We start from the raw sequence: 22,809 nt of genomic DNA on the forward strand, positions 1-22,809 counted from the left end.
CTGTATAAAACCTGAGAGTGAATACCATAATATGAACCCTTTATTTTAAGTAAAAAGCTGTTTTAAGGCTAACTTAAAATACATTTGGACAGGTACATGGATAGGAAAGCTTTAGAGGGATTTGGGACAGATGCATGTAAATGGGGCTAACTTAGGGCATGGACAGGTTTGGTTGAAGAATCTATTACTGTGCTGTATGACACTAGACCCGTACAGTGGTAGTAAAGTGCTACAATAAAGCTTGCATGCTTCTACATTAAATTCAAAGTTCTTGGGAACCTCCATCAAAATATTATGGAGCATTCGAATGTTAGTAATTATGTACTTTTGTTTCATGAAGGATGATTGATTGGCTCTCTTGGCCATTAGCTCAGCATGTTGAAACATGGGTGATTGCATTACTCAAGGGATTGGCTTCTGTCCAGAAATTCACCATCCTCATAGATGTCACTCTGCTTAAAATTGAACAGGTAAGTTGGAAAGATAAACCATGCACATCTGTTACAATAAGAGAAGCTCAAAGAATGAAATTGAGTGTTGCTGATGTGACTGTATGAATGTTGATTTGGTGCTGAGCAGTTTGAAAATCTCATCTGAAGAAAATGGAGATTTTCAGATCAGTAATTTATAATAAATATCATGTGAATGTGAGCACACAATCGCAATTGTGCGCGCACTTGCTCTCTCTTACGCGCATGTGCTCCTACACGCACACACACCCCCCCCCCCCCCCCCCCACTCTATATTGCAAATGACAAAACTGCAGAAAATTAACAATCTGACATTTCCTTGCATGGCTAATTATCTCTGCCAATGCAATATTTCCATTATCGCCCGGTACCCCAAGGTGCTTTTTGCATCTAGAAATTCATAGTTATAGAACTGTACAGAGCAGAAATGGGCCTAAGTTACCTCCCCCACCTGTACTCAATGCTACGAAGGCAAGCATGCTAAATGCCACTTCTATCCACCTGTTTCACCATTTTTATGGAAAAATGAATTTTCATCCTAAGGACGCTCTGTAGATCTAAACTCCTAAGATCCCTGCCATTTACTGTGTATGTCCTGACATTATTTAACAAAATGTGTTGCCTCATTTGTCTGGATTTAATTCCATCTGCCACGTCTCCACCCAACTTCCTCGCTGATCTCTGTCCCCCGTATCCTTAGTCAGCATTTGTTATCTACAATTCAACAAATTTATATCATCTGCAAACATGCTAAACAGACTATTTACATTCAAGAATCAGTCTTTTGTTCTCCACTTATCACCTCCCAGACCCTGCTTCTATTTCCACCCTTCCTTCCCTCCTCCACCCCAATATTATCTACTAATCAACTACCTCCTTACCTATATCTACTTAGTGCTTGCCCTATCCCTTCCCCTCCACCTCCCCCCCCCCCCCCCCCCCCAAATCTCCGCCTCTTTCTACTGGCTACCTCCGTCTACTCTTTCAGTCTACATGAAGGGTCTTGACATGAAACGTCGACTGCTCATTTCCCTCTACAGATATTGCCCGTGATGTTGAGTTCCTCTCGCTACTTTTTTTTTTGGCAAGGCAATAAATGATGTTTTGCCTGTGGCATCATGAAAAAATAATTAAAATAGTTATATTCCCCCTAACAAAATGAAATCTAGAAGCCATTGATACAGACAGAAGAGGCAGCAAAAAAAAGTAACATCGCTGGGTTCAGACAGAACAATTACTAATTAATTTCAATGTTAGTAACAATTTGAATGTGTGGTAAGCCCCCATGTCTATAAGCCACTAGTGAAGAAGTTGAATTCTTGATCTGAAGTAGCTCATCTCAGCTAAGCAATCATGCTAGCCATATATTAGAGCAGCAGTGTTTCTGATCAGAGACAAGAAAATGGGTGAATGTCATGGATCATGACTGCCGACAGCTTCATCTGCTGAAAGTACTTGTGTGAGAATGGACAGGAACATGTTTGATTTAGCTTTGGTGTTCTCCAGGTAAGAAATTTGAATAGTAATGAAGAATTGTACATGCAAAATGATTTGCGCAGGATCTGCTAAGGGTATAGTTCCTATCACCCAATTTACCTCTTTGTGGCCCTTGCACTTTTTTCTATCTGCACTTTCTCTGTAACTATAATGCTGTAACACTATATACTGTACTCTATATTCCTCTTTGCACTACCTGTTGTACTTGTGTATGGCTTGATTATACTCATTTACGGTGTGATTTAGGTGGATTAGGTTTTTCACTGTACCTCATTATATGCGACAATGGTAAACCAATGTCATTAACTGCTCTTTTTGAATCCCTGTTTGTGTGTATGGTCAAAGGTTTCAGAAAGTGGTGAGTTTTTGGTGAAGGGGTGGGAGGGGTAATAATAAATACTGCTGACTGATTACTTGATTTGCTCTGCTAGGTATTTCATCGACTTTGGTATCCTATCGTGCGGCCTGGAGCTTTAGTGGTGCTTTCCCACATGCTGCTCAGCTTTCAACATTCTCCAGAAGCCTTTCATTTAGTAAGTTATTGTAATTACATTGTTAATAATTCATTCTCTTGCTTTCTACACAAATTAACTTGAGACAATGGGGCTGGATCTAAAACACCTCTGACAGCAATTCCATGGTCATACCTTGTCCCAGGATCTCCCCCTGACGATCTTTGGCAACTTACCATTGTCAAAGCAATGTTTCACTACTTTTAAATGTGTGATATTCAGTGGCACTTAAAGAGAGTTTAAGGAATTTAGCTAAAGACACACGAAACCATTGTAAATTGGAAACCTAACTGTAAAATGGAATTATGGAAAAAAATAATTTAACCCAAACATTACATTTATGAGACTGGCAATCGCTCCAGATTAATAATTGGGATCATTGCTGGTACATCAACATTGGCTGGTGCAATGATTCAGGTCCACATTCAAGAGAGCTGGATAGAGCTCTTAAGGATAGCGGAGTCAGGGGGTATGGGGAGAAGGCAGGAACGGGGTACTAATTGAGAATGATCAGCCATGATCACATTGAATGGCTGTGCTGGCTCGACGGGCCGAATAGCCTCCTCCTGCACCTATTGTCTATTGAAGTGAATCTGGTACCCCTGCTTAGTAGAATAACTTGAGTGTTGAATCTGCTTGAAGATTCAGAGGTCAAATGCACTGATATCTGAAGTTATGTGTCTCCACTCTCTGTGCTGCAGATGTTGAAGATACTGGTCAAAGCTATTGTGTTTAAAATTAATATAGTTTTTCAGGTACATAAGATAGATGGATAGCTAGATAGACAGATAGACAGACAGACAGGCAGGCAGGCAGACAGACAGACAGACAGACAGACAGACAGACAGACAGACAGACAGACAGACAACAGTCAGAAGAACAGTATTTTACATGTGATATAACAATTAAGTTGGCAGAAAGGACCTTTGTATGTTTAATTATTTACTTTTGTTTTTGCAATTTATTTATGAAGAAGGGAATATTGGACTTGATCTTGACAACAGTAAATTGTCAGAATAAATATGAAAAAAGTTCATCTGAATTTCTATATAAAACATTTTGCACACTTTACAACTTTGTGAATTGATATCTCCACAGATTGTTCCTCACATCATAAAACTGGTTCATGTTTTGAAAGATGAAACTTCATCCCCCAGTGAAATTTTCCTTGTGCAATTGACTAAATTGGTGCATTGTATGATGTATCAGTACTCTGGGTTCCCTGATTTGTATGAACCTGTTCTTGAGGCCATTAAGGTATGGACCTGAAAATTAATTATAGAGAATATACAATGTCAGTGTGTGAAACCTGTTCGATATTTTCCACAATTTATAAAAAGAGGAACAAAATTAAAGTCACAACTAAACCAATGTGTAGCTCCAAAGGTAGTCGTAGAATTTAATACAAATTGTTTGAATATTTATTCATTAATTTCATGCAGATCCTGGCCATCTGAAGTATATTAAATGGTACCCAGAGATGCAAATTGGCAGACTGCCAAATTGTATCTATGCTTATTTTTCTTTTACTACATGATGTTGAACCCATTACAGTACATTTTTATTACCTGAAATAATCTTTACATGTCTTGGCATAACAATATTTCACACTTGACAGGGGTACCTTCATCTGAAATGAAAATGTTTGAAAATATTTTCCAGCCACCACCAGCTACATTCTCCTTCATGACTGTGCCCATGTAACTTGGCCAGTGAGATTCTGTGCCATTTAAAATGGAATAGAGTGCAAGTCTAACATATAATTTTCAGTTACTTTTATTCATCATCATCATCAATTTTTGTGCTAATGCAATGACTAATGATTTGTAGCGGGGTGTGATGGTCATGCGTTTGTTTTGTCCGATTGCTACCATATTGGACAATGGTGATTTTCTTGGAGGAGATTTGAAAAGACCAGGAATAATTGTGCACTTACCAATGTGTGTTCAACCATAAACAATTTAGTTGGATTTGTCCGAGGATTTTGAATAACCTCCCATTCTCTGGAAAGATCGTCCCAACTTGTACTCCATGATGTAATCTTTATGATGTAAAGCAGCCGAACCCTACAGTGTTGAGACATCATCCTCTATTACCCTGATGTCTATGAGAAATGTCAATGGAGTGCCATGCTGGGCAACACCTTGCATTCAATGGGTGCCTTTTAATGTCCACTTTGTCAGCAAAGATAACAATGGGCCAGCATGGAGCTACTCGAGTATTTGCCCATAGATGCCCTATGCTTCCACACAGAGTTTTCGTTTGTTTCAATGTTATCCGGCAACGTCTAAATTCTCACCCACACACCCATTTTAATGTTGCACATATCTCAACCCCATCTTTCCCATGGATCATCAATCCATGTCTTTATGTGGCTTTTAAAAAGACATAACAAGATTTTATTTAATTCCTCTATCACTGTTTTGGTAGTTTTCTATGCAGGTCATGACCTGCACGTGCACTTTGAATGTGTGCAATAGACAATAGGTGCAGGAGTAGGCCATTCGGCCCTTCGAGCCAGCAATCAGTACCCCGTTCCTTCTTTCTCCCCATACCCCCTGACTCCGCTATCCTTAGGAGCTCTATCTAGCTCTCTCTTGAATGTATTCAGAGAATTGGCCTCCTGCCCTCTGAGGCAGAGAATTCCACAGATTCACAACTCTCTGACTAAAAAAGATTTTCCTCATCTCTGTTCTAAATGGCCTACCCCTTATTCTTAAACTGTGGCCCCTGGTTCTGGACTCCCCCAACATTGGGAACATGTTTCCTGCCTCTAACATGTCCAACCCCTTAATAATCTGTGAAATCAACTCATTGGATATCAAATTAGATTCTCTTGTGTGTTTCTTTAATTTCTTGTCATTCTGACTGCATTACGTACTTTACATTATGTAATTACGTAATTATTTGCATAATATAATTCCATTGCATTATTACTAATTTAAAGTATGAATTTATGCCCCATGGTCCTTCCAGAAATTTCACTTAATGCATTCCATTTCCATTTTAATTGCTAGTGTTGTGGGTGTCTTTGAATAGTTCATGTTGAAAAAGCAAGTTCTAAGGGCTTCTACTGTGTCACAGAAAAACCACCACAGACACACCATAACCGTGTTTTCAAAGTTTCCCGTGGCTTGTCTGTTACTCATTCATATTTGCCATTTGATGCGTTTTTTACATTTCTTCCTCCGTAGCTTCATTTTTTTAATATGCCGTAAAATCTTGTGAGTTAATTATATAAACTGATGGGTAACTAAATGTAAACTGGTATTTCTAGGATTTGCCAAAACCGTCTGAAGAAAAAATGAAGCTCACGCTTAATCAAAGTGCCTGGACGTCGCACTCAAATTCTTTGGCATCTTGTTTGTCAAGGCTCTCTGGAAAATCTGAAACAGGAAAAACTGGGTTAATAAACCTGGGCAATACATGCTATATGAATAGTGTCATTCAAGCATTATTTATGGCCACAGAGTAAGTGAATTTGTTGTGGAGATTTAGCACATTATTATTTCTGCAAGAAAAAACTACTAAAAACTAATTTGTGGGAATATCCATCTCAAACAACCAATAAAACCAATCAGTTTGATTCCAGCTGGTGTAGATCCTCTCATTGTTGGATTAATTTGAAATTAATGTAATCTTTTTTTTTAAATGCGGAAGTACTTTGAGCTATGTCAGAAAGTTACTTTGCATTCTCTTAAAAGACAACCGATGCATCCACCTTCCACACTTTTCTAACTATGAAGTAAGATATTAGTTTCTAGTTCATTTGTTACTGTACTGGAGGAGCTGATCTGCACACAATAGCATTTTAAGCTCCATCCCAAATCTAGTTATAATGCACTGGATAAGGGATTAGTAGCTGCAATTAACTCAAGTATGTGGTGCAGTGGAACAAGTAGGCTTTCTGACTATTTTTTGGAAAAAAACTAATAAATCTGTGTAACCAATAGTTAATCACAGTTTCTTAAATTTTCATGTGAGATTAATAAGAGGGGTGGGAGATTTTAAAAAATAGCTTTGTTTTCTTTGGTATCCTCAAAAAGAAATTCTTTCAGTTTCAGGAGATCTGTTTTATCACTTAATCTAAATGGATCCCGACCTTTGATGAGAAAGCTGCAACTTCTATTTGCATTCTTGGCACACACTCAGGTACTTTTTTAAAAATGATTATCATTTCAGTAGTTTGTGTAATTCAGTGATGGTAAATATTGGATGCTATTATCTTTATTTTTTCTGCATTGGATGGGAAATGATTTGAGCATTTTTTTGTTTAGCAATGGTGAAGTCTTTAATGCTAAAACTGAAAATATCCAGAAGAGGGGAAAAGAACAGTTTTTATTTTTTACAATTTGATCTGTTGAGCAAACTATATTTTTCACCTTGAACAATTGAATGATTATCAATGTGCACGCAGAACTATTAAGTGTGAAGTATTCTGGTTTCTGTGACTTCATGCATTCTCCCTTAATTCCGTCTACATTTTAATGTTGTATTTAGTATTGGTTATGCCAATTTCTACAAATTCTGTATATTGGACTGAAGTATTTTACAAATTGGCATTTGCAGAATTTGCACTTTAGCAGGTTATGTTGACTAGAGAATTGGTATTTGTAATTGGTTTTGGTTAAATCAGGTCAAAATTCAATATATCAGCAAATTTCCTTAAATCCATAAAAATAGATTTAGTGATTCACATTGTTTCTGTGGAGTCAGTTTTATATGTATTTAAATTGAGTTGAATAATGTAGTACAATGTTGATATGCAAATTCCAAACATTCACATTATTATACCACCAGCGGGCTGCATATGCTCCACAGAGTTTCTTTGAAGAATCAAGACCACCATGGTTCACCCCTGGGTCCCAGCAAGATTGTTCCGAATACCTCAGGTTCCTTTTGGATAGGTAAACACTTTTGTCTGATGGCCTCCTTCTATAACCAAACATAGTAACTAATACCATTTCAGTCTTTTAATGTGAGTTGTTTCCTGAATTATGTAGGAAGGAAGAAACATCACCCATTTTTTCTCCCCAGAGATGCTGCCTGTCCCGCTGAGTTACTCCAGCATTTTATGTCTATCTTGTGCTTCCTGAATTGTTGTCTGTTGTGCAAGTCAAACAAGGCAATAGCCTTACATCCAACTAATATATCAGAGGGTCCACTTTTCTTTGCACACAGAAATGATCTTGCCATTCTTGTATGGCATGTTAGTAGAAGGCTGTGGATGTGGAGTTGCTGCTTTAGCAAATTGTGAGAAATATAGGAAACTTGCATTCCATTCTTTCACTGTGCCCGTCTCCATCTTATCTGTTCAGGTGATTAAAAATTTCATACCAGACGTTCTGAGGTGTCTACACCTTTTTAGACATTGCAGCCATCAGGACTCAATACATATCAATAATTTAGATAACCAGTCATTCCTGTTAGTGATAGAACAGACATTTTCTGGTGTGAGATTATCCACAAGTAACATTAACTCAGTTAATTGGTCTCCATAGATGGTACCAGACCTGCTGAATATTTCTGACATTTGCTATTATTTCAGATTTTCAGCAACTGCTCTGTTCTGCATCTCACAGTTCCAGTACTTTTTTTTGTGCTCCCTGTCCCTCACCCTCACCTCAACTAATCTCTCTTTAAACTTCTCTATTTGCACTCCTCAGTCAGACAATTAAACGTTAATCAGTCAGCCCCTCACCCAGATTGCTACCAAAAGCAATTATCACCTGGACAATCTTTGTCTGCACTTTATCAAAGGCATTTCTCTTCCTCTCCGTAATTTATTCATGTACGTTTTCTCGCTTTTCCAATTGTTAAATGTTCATCATTGTGAAATGTTAATAGTCGTTCTCTGTAGTTCACAGATGCTAGCTGCATTTCTTTTCTCAGTTCAGATTTTCAATATCTGCTTTTTAGTAATTTGACATTGATATAAATATTATATTTGATTTTATTGAATGGTCTTAATTTATTAGCAGATTGGTTGGAAAGAAATGGCTTCTATTTACATTGAGCATTTCACAACATAAGAACATTCTGAAATATTTCATGAATTGCTTTTAAAGTGTGATTAATGCACAGTAAACGTAAAAGAGACGACAGTTAGTAGGGTTGATAACCAAAGGGAACGGATTGAGAATAATTGGCAATAAAATCCGTTTCAAGACAAAAATGTTCAAGTTATTGTAACATAACTAGACGCCATGGTAATTTCAAACGCAAATTGGATTGGAGAGATAGGACAGGATTTTTATGTTTATTCTTTTGATCGGATGAAAAATGTTCACTCTGCTTGCAGTTTTTTTTTTTTTGTCCATTCCTATTTAATCCCTGAACAGTCTTTCCATTCTTTCATTTGGGCCACTTCAGAAGACAATCAAGAATCAACCACATTGGAAGGTCTGGAGACATATATAAATGAAATGGGATGTCAGCGCTCGGTCCGCATTAACGCAACTGATCTCCCGGTGGCCCAGCACTTTAACTCCCCCTCCCATTCCCAGTCTGACCTCTCTGTCATGGGCCTCCTCCAGTGCCATAGTGAGGCCCGCCGGAAATTGGAGGAGCAGCACCTCATATTTCGCCTGGGCAGTTTGCAGCCCGGTGGTATGAACGTCGACTTCTCCAACTTCAGATAGCTCCTCTGTCCCTCCCTTCCCCTCCTCCTTCCCAGAGCTCTCTCTATCTTCCTGTCTCCACCTATATCCTTCCTTTGTCCCACCCCCGACATCAGTCTGAAGAAGGGTCTCGACCCGAAACGTCACCCATTCCTTCTCTCCCGAGATGCTGCCTGACCTGCTGAGTTACTCCAGCATTTTGTGAATAAATCGATTTGTACCAGCATCTGCAGTTATTTTCTTATATATGTCAGTGAGTCAACTGTTTTCATGGCTACCAATACTGATCCAAGCTCTTAATTCCCAATTTAATCAGTTGAAGGCAAATTCCTCCACTCTTCTGGTATTAGAATCCATATCATCAGATCAATAGCTGAGGCCTCTGTATGTTAGTTTATCAAGTTAATCACTGAACTCTTTGTTAATCGGATAACTTTTTAAAGCAGATATAGGCATTCTGATCAAAATGACCTCTGCCTGAATTGTAATATTTTATGTTTTATAATTCCCTAAAAAGGTCTGCCCCTTGCTATATTTCTCCACAATGTCATTGGGAGTAGCCTTGCATCTCCCAGAATGTGTGCAAACATTTACTGTAGAATTCATCTTTTAGGATAAGAGAAGGCTCTGTGTTGATAGCTATAAACCTTGATGTGGCCTTGATTTGGCTTTTTGAGCAAGGCGGGGAGTCAGCAGTTAATACTCAAGGTAGTAGACCCATTGATCATTTATTTTTAAATATCGTTGTTGCATTTTTAAAAAGTTTTCAAGAGAGAGTTAGATTTAGCTCTTAGGCCTAAAGGAATCAAGGGATATGGGGGGAAAAAAGCAGGAACAGGGTACTGATTTTAGATGATCAGCCTTGATCATATTGAATGGCAGTGCTGGCTCGAAGGGCCAAATGGCCTACTCCACCTATTTTTTTGTAAAAGCAGAATGATGTAGTTCAAGTTCAATCAAGTCAAGTTTATTTGTCACATACATATACAAGATGTGCAGTGAAATGAAAGTGGCAATGCCTGCGGATTGTGCTAAACTACAAAACAGAATAGAAAAGAAAAAAAAATTAATACAGTAAATTAGTCCCTGGTGATATGAGAGTTAACAGTCTTGATGGCCTGTGGGAAGAAACTCGGTCTCATCCTCTCTGTTTTCACAGCGTGACAGCGGAGGCGTTTGCCTGACCGTAGCAGCTGGAACAGTCCGATGCTGGGGTGGTAGGGGTCCCCCATAATGTTGCTGGCTCTGGATCTGCACCTCCAGATATATAGGTCCTGCAGGGGGGGCGAGTGTAGTTCCCATTGTGTGTTCAGCCGAACGGTGTAGTTCCTATAATGCGTTCGAGTGTAGTTCCCATAGTGCGTTCAGCCGAATCGATGGTAAAGGCGCTGTCTTGCCTTACTCACCAGTACGGCAAAGTGTGTTGTCCATGTCAGATCCTCTGTGATGTGGACTCCCAGGTATTTAAAGCTGCTCACCCTATCCACAGTAATCCCATTTAACTCCAGTGGCGTGTACGTCCTCGGATGTTGAGCCCTTCTAAAGTCTACAATCGGCTCCTTAGTTTTTTTTACATTCAAGAGGAGGCTGTTGTCCTGACACCAGAGTGCCAGATCAGCCACCTCCTCCCGGTAGGCCTTCTCATCGTTATCGGAGATCAGGCCCACCACCACAATGTCATCAGCAAACTTGATGATGGAGTTGGAGTTATTCTAACATATAACCAGACACTGGTTCTTTTAGTACTTTAGCCTTCTTCCTGTACTTAATGTGACAGTTCATCGCGCTCTCCAAAGGGAAAGCTACTTAACACTCGACCAAATAATTTAGTTTAATTTAGAGATACAGCCTGATAACAGGCCTTTCGGCCCACCAAGTCCACACCGACCAGCAATAACCCGTACACTAGTTCTATCCTACACACTAAGGAAAATTTACAGATGCCAATTAACCGACAAACCTGCCTGTCTTTGGACTGTGGGAGGAGAATCCAGAGAAACCCACACGGTCACGGCGAACATACAAATTCTATACAGACAGTATCCATAGTCAGAACTGAACCTGGGTCTCTGGTGCTATAAGGCAGCAACTCTACCTCTGTCATTTCAAATAATTGAAGATCAGGTATCCTTCTGCACCCGTATGACTAAATCATAAAGTTGTGCAGGGATTATTCATGATTGACTTCTTCGTAAATCTTGGCAAATAGACTATTCTAGAGTGTACATTGAAAGTATTTAGAAATCAGACCTTTTGCCAATCGTCTGATATTGGTGACATTGGGTCAACAGTCTGCGAAATAGAGATGGAGAATATGCAAGTGTGGCTTCAAAATGATTGTTATATAAAATAAAATGACTATTGCAGATAGGAACAATCATTCAATAGCATCAATGCAATCAAAATAGTTCTCCCAAAGAAAGTCAAGTCAAGTCAAGTCAATTTTATTTGTATAGCACATTTAAAAACAACCCACGTTGACCAAAGTGCTGTACATCTAATTAGGAAAAAAATGAAACATACAGTAGCACGCAAACATAACAGCACATACAAAACAGTTCACAGCGCCTCCTCAATGAGCCTCAAACGCTAGGGAGTAGAAATAGGTTTTGAGCCTGGACTTAAAGGAGTCGATGGAAGGGGCAGTTCTGATGGGGAGAGGGATGCTGTTCCACAGTCTCGGAGCTGCAACCGCAAAAGCGCGGTCACCCCTGAACTTAAGCCTAGACCGCGGGATAGTGAGTAGCCCCAAGTCGGCCGACCTGAGGGACCTTTTTTTCACTCCCTTTTTTTCAATCTGTCCATTACCTTGATCATCCTTCTCCAGGTGACATCCCCATTCTGCATTTTACCTTCAGTGTGGCATCCCCTTCTGACCTGTGGAGTGTTTTATTTGCGTTCCTCTATCTTGTCATGCTCCTCACCATATTCAAACCCTTTGACCCAGCTTTTCTACCTTCAGAGAATCAGAAATTGCACTCAAAATTTTACAAGCTTGGCAAAGTGGATTAGTTACTCAAATTTCTGCTTAAACCTATTGATATGTTGCCAAACATTACCAGCCGTGATTGACGGTAGTTTAATTTGTTTTGTGCATAAATCACAAAAATAATCATTTTAATTGATTTCAATAGCCCAATTTTAAATAATGAAAAATGATTTTAGATAAAAAAACTACTGAGCCATGTGATAGTGCAACAATCATACTAAAAGCTTTTCAAATGTGCTTATTAATCAATTTGTGTTTGTTCAAAAAAAGAAAATATCTGTTGAATTGCAGAAGTCGCTTCGGTCCTGGGTGCAGCCAGTTTAATGACTGCTATTAGCTGCCAGCACAGCGTTTTATACTGGACATTATTTGTGTTTGACATTCCACAATCTTGTGTGTTTAAAGTAACTTTAAGCCTTTGTATTCACCCATGGAGGATAGTGAGATCTGGGAGGTGTTTCCAATATTCTAGGGCATGTGGATATTAAGGAGGAAATGTTTGGTTTTTGAGATCCGTAAGAGGACTCTTCTCAATAGGATTTACTTCCATTGGTCCACGGCAGGTCATGTCTTACTAACTTGATTAAGTTTTTGGAGGAGGTGATAAAAGAGATAAATGAGAGTCAGGTGTGAATGTTGTCTACATGGAATTTAATAAGGCATTTAATAAAGCAACCGTTCAGCTGAACAGGTTATAAAATTATGGGGGACATTGAATAGATAAACAGTCTCTTTTCCAGGGTGGAAATTTTCAATATTAGAGGGAATAATTTTAAGGGGAAAGAGCAACACTTGAAAGGAGATTTACGAGGCAATGGTTTTTTACACGGATAGTGCCTACAGGTGCCTGGAACATGCTGCCAGGGTGAGTGGTGTATGCAGATATGATAACACGTTTCAGGGGCAATTAGACAGGCGCATGAACAGGCTGGGAATTGAGGGATATAGATCACATGCACACACATGTGCAGTTTAAAATTGGCCTGTTCCTGTGTTGTACTATTCAATTTGAGGAAGGACATCCTTGTAATTGAGGCAGTGCACCATAGGTTCACGAGATTGATCCCTGGGATGGCGGGACTGTCATATGAGGAAAGATTGAAAAGACTAGGCTTGTATTCACTGGAGTTTAGAAGGATGAGAGGGGATCTTATAGAAACATATAAAATTATAAAAGGACTGGACAAGCTAGATGCAGAAAAAATGTTCCCAATGTTGGGCGAGTCCAGAACCAGGGGACACAGTCTTAGAATAAAGGGGAGGCCATTTAAAACTGAGGTGAGAAAAAACTGTTTCACCCAGAGAGTTGTGAATTTGTGGAATTCTCTGCCACAGTAGGCAGTGGAAGCTAAATCACTGGGATGGATTTAAGAGAGAGTTAGATAGAGCTCTAGGGGCTAGTGGAATCAAGGGATATGGGGAGAAGGCAGGCACGGGTTATTGATTGGGGACAATCAGCCATGATCACAATGAATGGCAGTGCTGGCTCGAAGGGCCGAATGGCCTCCTGCACCTATTTTCTGTTTCTATGTAATTGCTCTGATAGAAAACTATGCAAGTTGCAGAATCTAAGTCTTTGATTTCCGCTGCACCCTGTGCTCCATATCCACTGTTCTCATGATTCCTCATGGTTAAGTGCTTGGGAATAGGTCCGCTTTCACCCTTCTTTCAGTTTTCGGATAAGTGGCCCTCAGGATTTACTCTTGATCCCGACCTCTAATGTCCCCATAACTGCACGTTAATTTAAAACATGAACAGGAAAAGACTGGAAATAATTAACTGTGGAGGAAAATTAAAACAATGTGAAGCATTTTCAGGGTATATGTTTATAACGGCTTAACGGATCATACCTCCATTCCCTTTTGGACTTTTTTGTAAAGTTAATTCTTATTTAACTTGTGTATGTTAAATTTTAATTCCATGCCGAACACAAAATTCATTGCTTCTTATTCCTTTCTCCTTAGGTTACACGAAGAAGAAAAGACATGCAGAATGGTCTGTGAGAATTCCCCACCAACCAGTGAAAGTTTTGCATTTGACTGTAGCTCTGGAGGGCATCCTGAAGAAATATCATCTCTCACTGAATCAAATCTGGCAAGAGTGGATGGAAAAACACTTATAGAAAAAATGTTTGGAGGCAAACTGCAGACTACAATACACTGTCTAAACTGTAAAAGCACCTCTCAGAAACAAGAGGCTTTCACTGACCTTCCATTGGCCTTTCCTCCATGCCTTGAAGACATGGTAGAAGCTGGATCAACACAGTTGTTTGTTCCAGCAGAGTATGAAAGCACAATGCCTGCATGTTGTACTGCAGTAATCTCCGACACTATTCATACTGAACCTCCTGTCGTTCATGACCTTCAGGTGGAAGAAATTGGACATAGATCAGAGACAGAGGATGAAATGCTTCAAACATTTCCACTACAGCCCATTAATTCTATGGATTCTTCCAGGCTGCCAATACAATCTGATAAACTAGTCACAGTTCACAGCAATAAATCTATTGACCAGAATGATAAAACAAAGTCTGTCCCTAATCTAATAAACTACTTTTTGGCCCCAGAGATTCTCAATGGAGAGAACAAATATTACTGTGAAAATTGTGCCTCGTTGCAGAACGCACAGAAGGTGATGCAGGTAGTCGATGAACCTGAATACCTCATTCTCACTCTCCTACGATTTTCATATGATTCAAAAAGTCATGTAAGGCGGAAAATCCTGGATGATGTGACACTTCCTCTCATTTTACAGTTGCCAGTTGAAAAGAAAATTCCAAAATCACTTGCAATCAGCCAATCATTGTTATCTGACTCGCCTGAGAACCTGCCTAAAAAATTGAAGGCTTCTGGTTCAGTAGATTCAAGTGATTCGCAGTCAGTATCTTACCATCTTTGCTCGATCGTCGTGCATTCTGGTATGTCATCTGAGAGTGGGCACTATTACTGCTATGCCAGAAACACTGGTTCGGGATCCATAGGTCAATTGTGTTATAAGACTGACCTTGCCGGTTTGTCCTCTCCAAGTTATATGACAGATAATGACAATTCCAGTACGTCAGTTATTTGGCATGAACCAAACTGCAAAGAGACATCAAAGGAATGGTTTCTGTTCAATGACAGCAGAGTGACCTTCACGTCCTTTCAATCTGTTCAGAACATTACGAGCAGGTTTCCTAAGGACACAGCATATGTCTTGTTTTATAGGAAGCAGGATGCTAATGATGCCATATACCCAAGCACAGTAAATGGACTGTGGGTGAATGGAGACCCACCTCTGCAGAAAGAACTCATGGACGCCATTACAAGAGACAACAAGCTTTATCTACAGGTACTTTATTTGGTGAATATTATGTCCTTTGTGAGAGGGAGCTCAGCAATGATAACATAATGCAATCACATTACTTGCACCTATTGGATTCAGATTCATTTATTGCCATGTGCCCCATGGTGTAATGAAATTCCTTTTCATTTCACAATGCGCACTCCTGACTTTTATGCAGCATAAAACCACCTCTATTCTGGTAAAATCAGTAACGCAACACCCTTTTGCTTTAGCTAAGCCCGTCTCCAGCAAATAAATACACCAGCTACCTTTCAATATCAACAGCTGCCAACGTGAAAGCACTTGGGTGTCAATTGTTATGGAAAGGTGGGCTTTAATTGCCAAGATGCACTTTGTGACCATTCCATGAATATTCTCTTATGATAGGTCAGAAGTGAAATAGAGATTTGTTCAAAATATTGTTGGGATCAGTCTGTTAGAGTTTATAACATAAAAATATATATTTTTGATTTCATTTCTAAACTTTAATCTGAACCCATCAAGTACAACACAATTCTATCAGCTTTACTCCCTCCATCTGTAGCTCAATAAGTTTATGCAGTGTAAAACTGAACCATATTGACAAGGAAAGCTCAAAGCTTGATTCTTGGTCGGTGTTACTCTTGCCTACAGAAAAAAAAGTAAAAGTACTGTTGAAATTGAGAGAGGGAAAGCTGTCAGGTTCCTGACTCCAATCCTGCAGTCACTTTGGATGGGAGACAATAAGATGTGAACAAATGTTATAAATCCTCCACGGCAAAATTCAGCTGACTCTCATTCTCAGTGCTTAGAATATATATGTAAGAGCTACTTTGAAAAAGTACTGAATGATGACTGGTATTAATGGATTAGTACCTGATATGGAAACACTGTGGTCATAATGGATGAGTAAAACTGAAAATTGCAAAAATATTATCTGAAGCCATGTGGTACAGTATGTTGGAAAGTTAGTACACAAAACCATGGATTAATTGAAGTTTTTTTAATTTTTACTTCCCTTTCCTCTACTGATTTTTTTCATTTAAGACCTGCTGATGTAGGAATATGGTGAATGGAGATTAGGTGCCTTTTCATTAAGTGGGTAAATCAAGTTTCTACTTTTGGACCACTAGAAATTTTAGTCTGAGTGACAGTGGAATATTTAGAATGGGCTGCTTGCTTAACCACAAAAAGAACTTGGAATAAGAGCAGAAGAATTAGAGGCAAGATTGACTCACTTTTATAAGTCAGAGAACTTGCAATGCTATTGAATAAGCTTGTGGCTGATCCGATCTTCACCCCATCTCCATTTTCATGCAGGTTCTTATAATTCTACTTATAGTTGGAAAAACTGTCTCCCGCAATCTTGAATGTATTCATTTACTTATTCTCTGCAGGTTCACAATCTGCTGAGAGAATACATTCCTCCTCATCTTCATAGCTGGTCTTGAAAGATGATAGAAATTGTTAACTTACCATCAGTAAATGATTTAAGAGTTAAGTAATTCACAACCCATGAATTATTGAAACAACCATGGGTTGTGACCTTCAGTTCGTTCTGTATCATAGTGGAGATGTTGTTGGACTAATATCCAGAGATCTGAGTTTTATGCCACTCTATTGAGAGAATTTAAATTCAAGCAACTAAATAGATCTGTGATAAAAACCAGTAATAGTGACTGTGAAACTATTGGATTGGCACAAAATCCATATTGTTCACTCACATCCTGTTGGGATAGAAACCATCCATCCACACAGACTAGTATATTTGTAATTCCAGACAAGCCAATGTGGGTTTACATTTAACAGACCCCTCAATACTCACTCAATTCAGAGGATGGGATGAACGATTAATGCTGTTCGTCTCAACATGGTCCTCATCACTTGAACAACAGGAAGACCTTTCAGAGGCACTGTTGTGGAACGTCTCATCAGAGCCACTACAATCCTTTAACTTCTTTCCTTCCAAACATTGGGACCACAATGGTTTTGCTAGATTAAGTTTTTTCTAATCCAGTGTTCACACTGTGATCTCTACATTGGGGAAATTTTGGGAGTGACGGTCTTCTCATTGCCTGCCACTTTAATTTTCAGTCCCACTCCCATGATGACCTTTCTCTCTGTGGCTTGCTGCATTGTTACACTGAGGCCCAACGCAAGCATCTTCCAAAATCTTCTGGATTCTCCAACTTTAAATGACATTTCTCTTTCTGTCTGTCTGAAACACACCAATTTTGCCTACCATCCATCTGTGATTTTGGTTCAGTTTCTTCTCCCCATTCAGTATACCCTGACCTTCTGGGCTGGCCCACAGTCCTGGAATAATCAACACGTAACACACAATTAAGTATAATCTGCCTAAATGCCACATATTCAGTTTCACCTTGATGGAGAGATTCTCTATGTTCTACCCTATCTTTTCTGCAACTGAAAACTGGTGTGTTTTTTCTTTATTTTATTCTTTTTTTTCTTTATTCTAGTTCTGACAAAGGGTCAGAAAAACCTGAAATTTTAACTTTTTCTTTTCACAGTTGTTACCTGTCTCCATCACTTTTTCTTGCAATGCTGGAATTTTTTTATTTTTTTTTAATTTTTAAGTCAAATTCTAAATCGATAGTCCTTGAAATAATTAGCATTTGTTCAAGAATTTGCTCTAAGCAGTGAAGTCTGTTCCAGTGCAACACCCTCTGCAAGTGTGAATGGGTAGAATAGTGATGCTCTTCAACAAATCAAACTGAAATAACCTCACCAAGGCATGTAAAGATAAAGCGAGAAGTAAAAAAACAGGAGATATAAATTGTATTTAACTCCTATATGAAGTAAAATGAAGAATGGGAAATACAATTAAGATTGAGATAAAAGGCGAATAGAAAGGAAAAAAATAATGATTTCTAACATTTAAGGAAAACATAAAATTAATCTGACATTAGCCTGTTTCGCCTCTAAGATCGCTCTTAAATCAACTTGTCCTAACTTCTGTTAAACTTAGTACAGAACTAGTGAAACTTGATCGGACCTTCACACCGTTCTAGTGATTTAAATGGCAAGTCTGTCAGACAGGTCCACAAAAGTACATCCTGCGGGAGAACATGGTAACTATTCAATCGTCCTTCTACGCTTTCCATCACTCCACATTCTTCATATGGCATCACATTTCCTTGACCCCTCAAATGCTGCTGGTGCCATTTTTTTCTAGGAGCAATATACACTGCAACTCTACCAACCACTACACAATTTATCTTTTCAAATACAGGCAGATTAGTATTGTGGGCCATTGTTAGCAAGTTTTGACAGTGGGTTGGTGTATATACACATACAATTTCAGTAGTAGATTTCAGTGAGAAATCTTATGCACTACTAATGACTATTTCAATCAATTATCATCGAGTTGTGGACCCTGCACACTTTATTCTCCCTTCTGTCAGTGCAAGTGGTGATCATGTGTTATGATATCCTGAAAAATATTTGTTCCTCGGCTACGTCTAAGGATGTAATAAACGCTCCAGAACTCTGCCTTGTGTGGTGTTGTAGGTGTGAATATCAGAATTAGAATAACCTTTATTGTCATCCAAAAAAACAAGTCTTTTGGATGAAATTCCATTACCCACAGTCCAACAATAAGAGCAATAAAAATAAGCAATAACACACACAATCACAAACCAACACAAAACAAAAAAAAGAAACATCCATCACAGTGAGTCTCCTCCAGTCACTGTGATGGAAGGCCAGAATGTCTTTTCTCTTCCCCTGCCGTCTTCTCCCGCGGTCAGGCTGTTGAAGTTGCCACGTTGGTCCGCAGCGGGAACAAGCATTGTAATGTGTATTTGTATAATGGCTGTAAATACATTTCAAGTGCCTCTAACACTCCCATGTATTGCGCAATCTTGTTGCATAAAGTTAAACTTGGGATTTTAATATATTTGTAATCAATACATTTGCCTTTTTTACCCCGTAGGAACAAGAGTTAAATGCTCGTACCAGAGCATTGCAGGCGTCCTCTACATGTTCATTTCGTCCACATAGTTTTGATGACAGTGACCCACCAGGGAGTTGTGGCCCAAGTGGAGGTGGTGGGGGAGGAAGCGGTGGGTTTAATACTATTAGCCGTCTTGTCTTCTGAGAATCAACTTCAACAAGGCCAACTTTCTTCCCCGACTTTTCCCTCCCTCTCATTGATGAATGGAGGAAAGATGTGCCGTCACTCTGTGGCTCAGAAGTCTCAAGATGCTTCCAACTGTTCTGCTTGTTTTTCCCAGCCTGTTTGGCAATTGAGGAAAAAAAATGAATTTAGCAGCTCAATGAAGCCTGGTGGGGAAAAAGGCGAGAAAACATACATGAATGCAATAATTTTTAATGTTTGTAGTTTCTTAACCTTGCTCCTAAATTTGACCATAACCATATTTGCATGTTTAGATTGATTTTTGTAAATAGGCATTCAGCATTGTAATGTGTATTTGTATAATGGCTGTAAATACATTTCAAGTGAACTTTTCAAATTCATGTATTCAAAGTATGGAAAATGGTCATTTTTAAATTGCCACATTTCTGGCATTGGATTTCTTTATTTTTTATTTTTACTGTGTATACAGCATCTTGCAACTTCAGGGAGCATTATATCATAGATTTAATTGCAACTCATTCCCCACCCTCCACTTTCCTTTACACCGCCCCATCTCTTTCTTTGTTCGTGTGTGCCTTGGGATCTGTGCAGACCAGGTACATTTAAAAATTCAACATTTGAAGGTTATATTTTTTTTAAACTACCATCTTTGGGAGCGGGAAAAGAATCACTTGTGTTTATCACAGATGTATCTTAACATCGCAAAACTGTTTACGTCTTGAAGTTTCTAAGAAACCCTGCCATCACTTGAAGAGACCTGAGGTTTATTGCACATGCACACTAAATATAAGCAAGTAATGAAAATGTTTTCCAGTGTTTGTTCATGGGTGATGCAGTGATTTAACTCCTGAATAATTCAAAACATTGTCCAACTTATGTTGGGAATTGTTCTACCGTTGTGCTAAGAAGATTTGAAAAACAATATTTATAATTAAATATCTAAATGTATAGGACAAAGTAGGTCATGTGATCAGCAAAACAATATACTGGTAAAATGTTGGATTTTATTCAGTTATAAGTTTTCACTAAATTATTGATTTTTTTTAACTTTAGAAATGCACTGCTATGCTTTAGGATATGAAATTAAAAAAATTCAAGTCCTATTTTGCATATGTTTTTCTTCCCACAACCATATTCAGGGTCTAGCAATAATCAATGAATGCTGAGGATTTTTTTGGCAATTACCTGCCTTTATTTAATATCTAATATTAAACACTGATGCAACAAAGCTATTCCATAATTATGAATGGATTTTTCTTTAACATTTTTTAATGACTCTGATAGCTTGTTTTCTGTAGCCCTTTTTGTAATATATATGTTTCACAACATTCTTCTTGTTACCTTTTTATATCAGAGATTGGATGCTATAGCAGAACTACTTAGAACGGTAGCGCAGCGGTAGAGTTGCTGCTTTACAGCGTAATGCAGCGCCGGAGACTCAGGTTCGATCCTGACTACGGGTGCTGCACTGTAAGGAGTTTGTACGTTCTCCCCGTGACCTGCGTGGGTTTTCTCCGAGATCTTCGGTTTCCTCCCACACTCCAAAGACGTACAGGTATGTAGGTTAATTGGCTGGGTAAAGGTAAAAATTGTCCCTAGTGGGTGTAGGATAGTGTGAATGTGCGGGGATCGCTGGGCGGCACGGACTTGGTGGGCCGAAAAGGCCTGTTTCCGGCTGTATATATATGGTATGATATGATACTTATGTTTTTGTTTAAGCCCATGGTCCAAGACTGCTCCTTGAGGCTTCTTCGTTCATTTTGTTTGACATATAATTACACTGAGAAGTATATCCAGATTCTGAGCAGTCCCAGGTCAAAGCTTACCGCTTTTCTCGCTTGTAAGCTTGATTTTCAGAAATCGCGGAGTAACACATTATCATGAGGCGTAGGGTTTATTTATCACTTCAATTAGTGATAATAGCAATCTGTGGACTGCAGCAGCGTTGATGCACAAGTTTAATAACTGCAGTGAATCCTAAATGTCTGAGTAAATGGAAAATAATAATTGCAACAGCCAAATTACATGACAATTCTTTGTTTTATGTGTCATCTGACAAAAACGGCTGTCATTCTTCAGAGTCTCTACATTGCACTACCCCAGGCAAAGTAATACTTTCTAGAAAATGACTGAAAAAATAGATAAATATTTCTTGCATGCGAAAGGCGACTGACAATCAAAACATTAACCTAAAGTCATGACATGTTTGTAATTGAATCAAATAGTATTTCTTGGTCTTTTGTGGTTCAATGGGTAGAGCTCTCAGCTTTTGAATTAGTTGGTTGTGGGTTCAAGTCCCAGGCCAGAGCCTTGAATAAAAAATTCTAAGGTTAATGCTCCATCTATTGAGGATGTGCAACAATGTCATGTGCTATCTTGCAGATGAAACATGAAGCCAATGCTCCATCTGCTGTATTTCAAGAGTCAGATGGGGGCTCTTAGGTTCTTCTATACTAATGACTAATATTGACTATGTGGTTATTGTATTTCTGTTTGTGAGAACTCGCTATGCACAAATTGGCTGCCATGTTTCCTACATTAAACATCGGTGGTACTTCACGAAGAACTTTATTGCTTTCAATGTGTTGGAAAGAACTGCAGATGCTGGTTTAAATTGAAGGTAGACACAAAATGCTGGAGTAACTCAGCGGGACAGGCAGCATCTCTGGAGAGAAGGAATGGGTGAAAGGTCTCTACCCGAAATGTCATCCATTCCTTCTCTCCAGAGATGCTGCCTGCCCTGCTGAGTTACTCCAGCATTTTCAGTCTACCTTTTATTGGTTTCAAACTGCATTTGGGTGTTTTAAGGTCACAAAAGGTGCTACGTTAGGGCATTTTCTTTTCCAGGGTGCCTGGAGAACACAAAAATAAAGGACTAACTTTTGAACATAAGAGCGAATGCTAATTCGGGCTTCTCTTCTGTGAGTGAGCCCAGTACATGGCACAATTTAAAAAGGTCAAATCTATTTTGGACAAAAAAAAATAATATTTTTCCCACTGCTTATTTAGAATCATTGTGAATTTGTTGAGGCTTTCTTAAATGTTGCAGTGGATGGAGTATATATATATTACCCAAAAGTGCTGACTGGCAGTGACTCATTGTCAAAGCAAAACCAAGAGTGTTAAAGGTTGGAGGGAATTGCAGGAGCCAGACATTTGCCTGTTAATAAATTTTGTACACCATTGAAGGTTTGTTTCATTTGCAGTTAATTAATTTTACCAATATATTTATTTCCCAGAGCCTCCGAACTGGAACTCAGTTTTTTCCCCGCTGTAGGCTATTCATATCCATGCCTGA

General features: G+C 38.9%; 1 protein-coding gene across 3 annotated transcripts in view; it reads left to right on the forward strand.

Annotated features, from left to right (window-relative positions):
- Positions 1–22,186, forward strand: part of usp38 (ubiquitin specific peptidase 38) — a 34,806-nt gene extending 12,620 nt beyond the window's left edge. For 2 of the 3 annotated variants that reach the window (XM_078405016.1, XM_078405034.1), the window contains 8 exons: positions 341–470; positions 2,399–2,500; positions 3,578–3,736; positions 5,757–5,950; positions 6,538–6,631; positions 7,280–7,386; positions 14,053–15,418; positions 19,347–22,186. In XM_078405016.1, coding sequence (XP_078261142.1) covers positions 341–470; positions 2,399–2,500; positions 3,578–3,736; positions 5,757–5,950; positions 6,538–6,631; positions 7,280–7,386; positions 14,053–15,418; positions 19,347–19,511 — 2,317 coding nt within the window. In that variant the 3' untranslated portion in view covers positions 19,512–22,186. The remainder of the gene's footprint in view (positions 1–340; positions 471–2,398; positions 2,501–3,577; positions 3,737–5,756; positions 5,951–6,537; positions 6,632–7,279; positions 7,387–14,052; positions 15,419–19,346) is intronic. The other variant, XM_078405025.1, reaches the window with a different exon arrangement.
- The last annotated feature ends 623 nt before the right edge of the window (positions 22,187–22,809 follow it).

This window comes from Rhinoraja longicauda, chromosome 1 (genome assembly GCF_053455715.1).
Source record: "Rhinoraja longicauda isolate Sanriku21f chromosome 1, sRhiLon1.1, whole genome shotgun sequence".
NCBI lineage: Eukaryota > Metazoa > Chordata > Chondrichthyes > Rajiformes > Arhynchobatidae > Rhinoraja > Rhinoraja longicauda.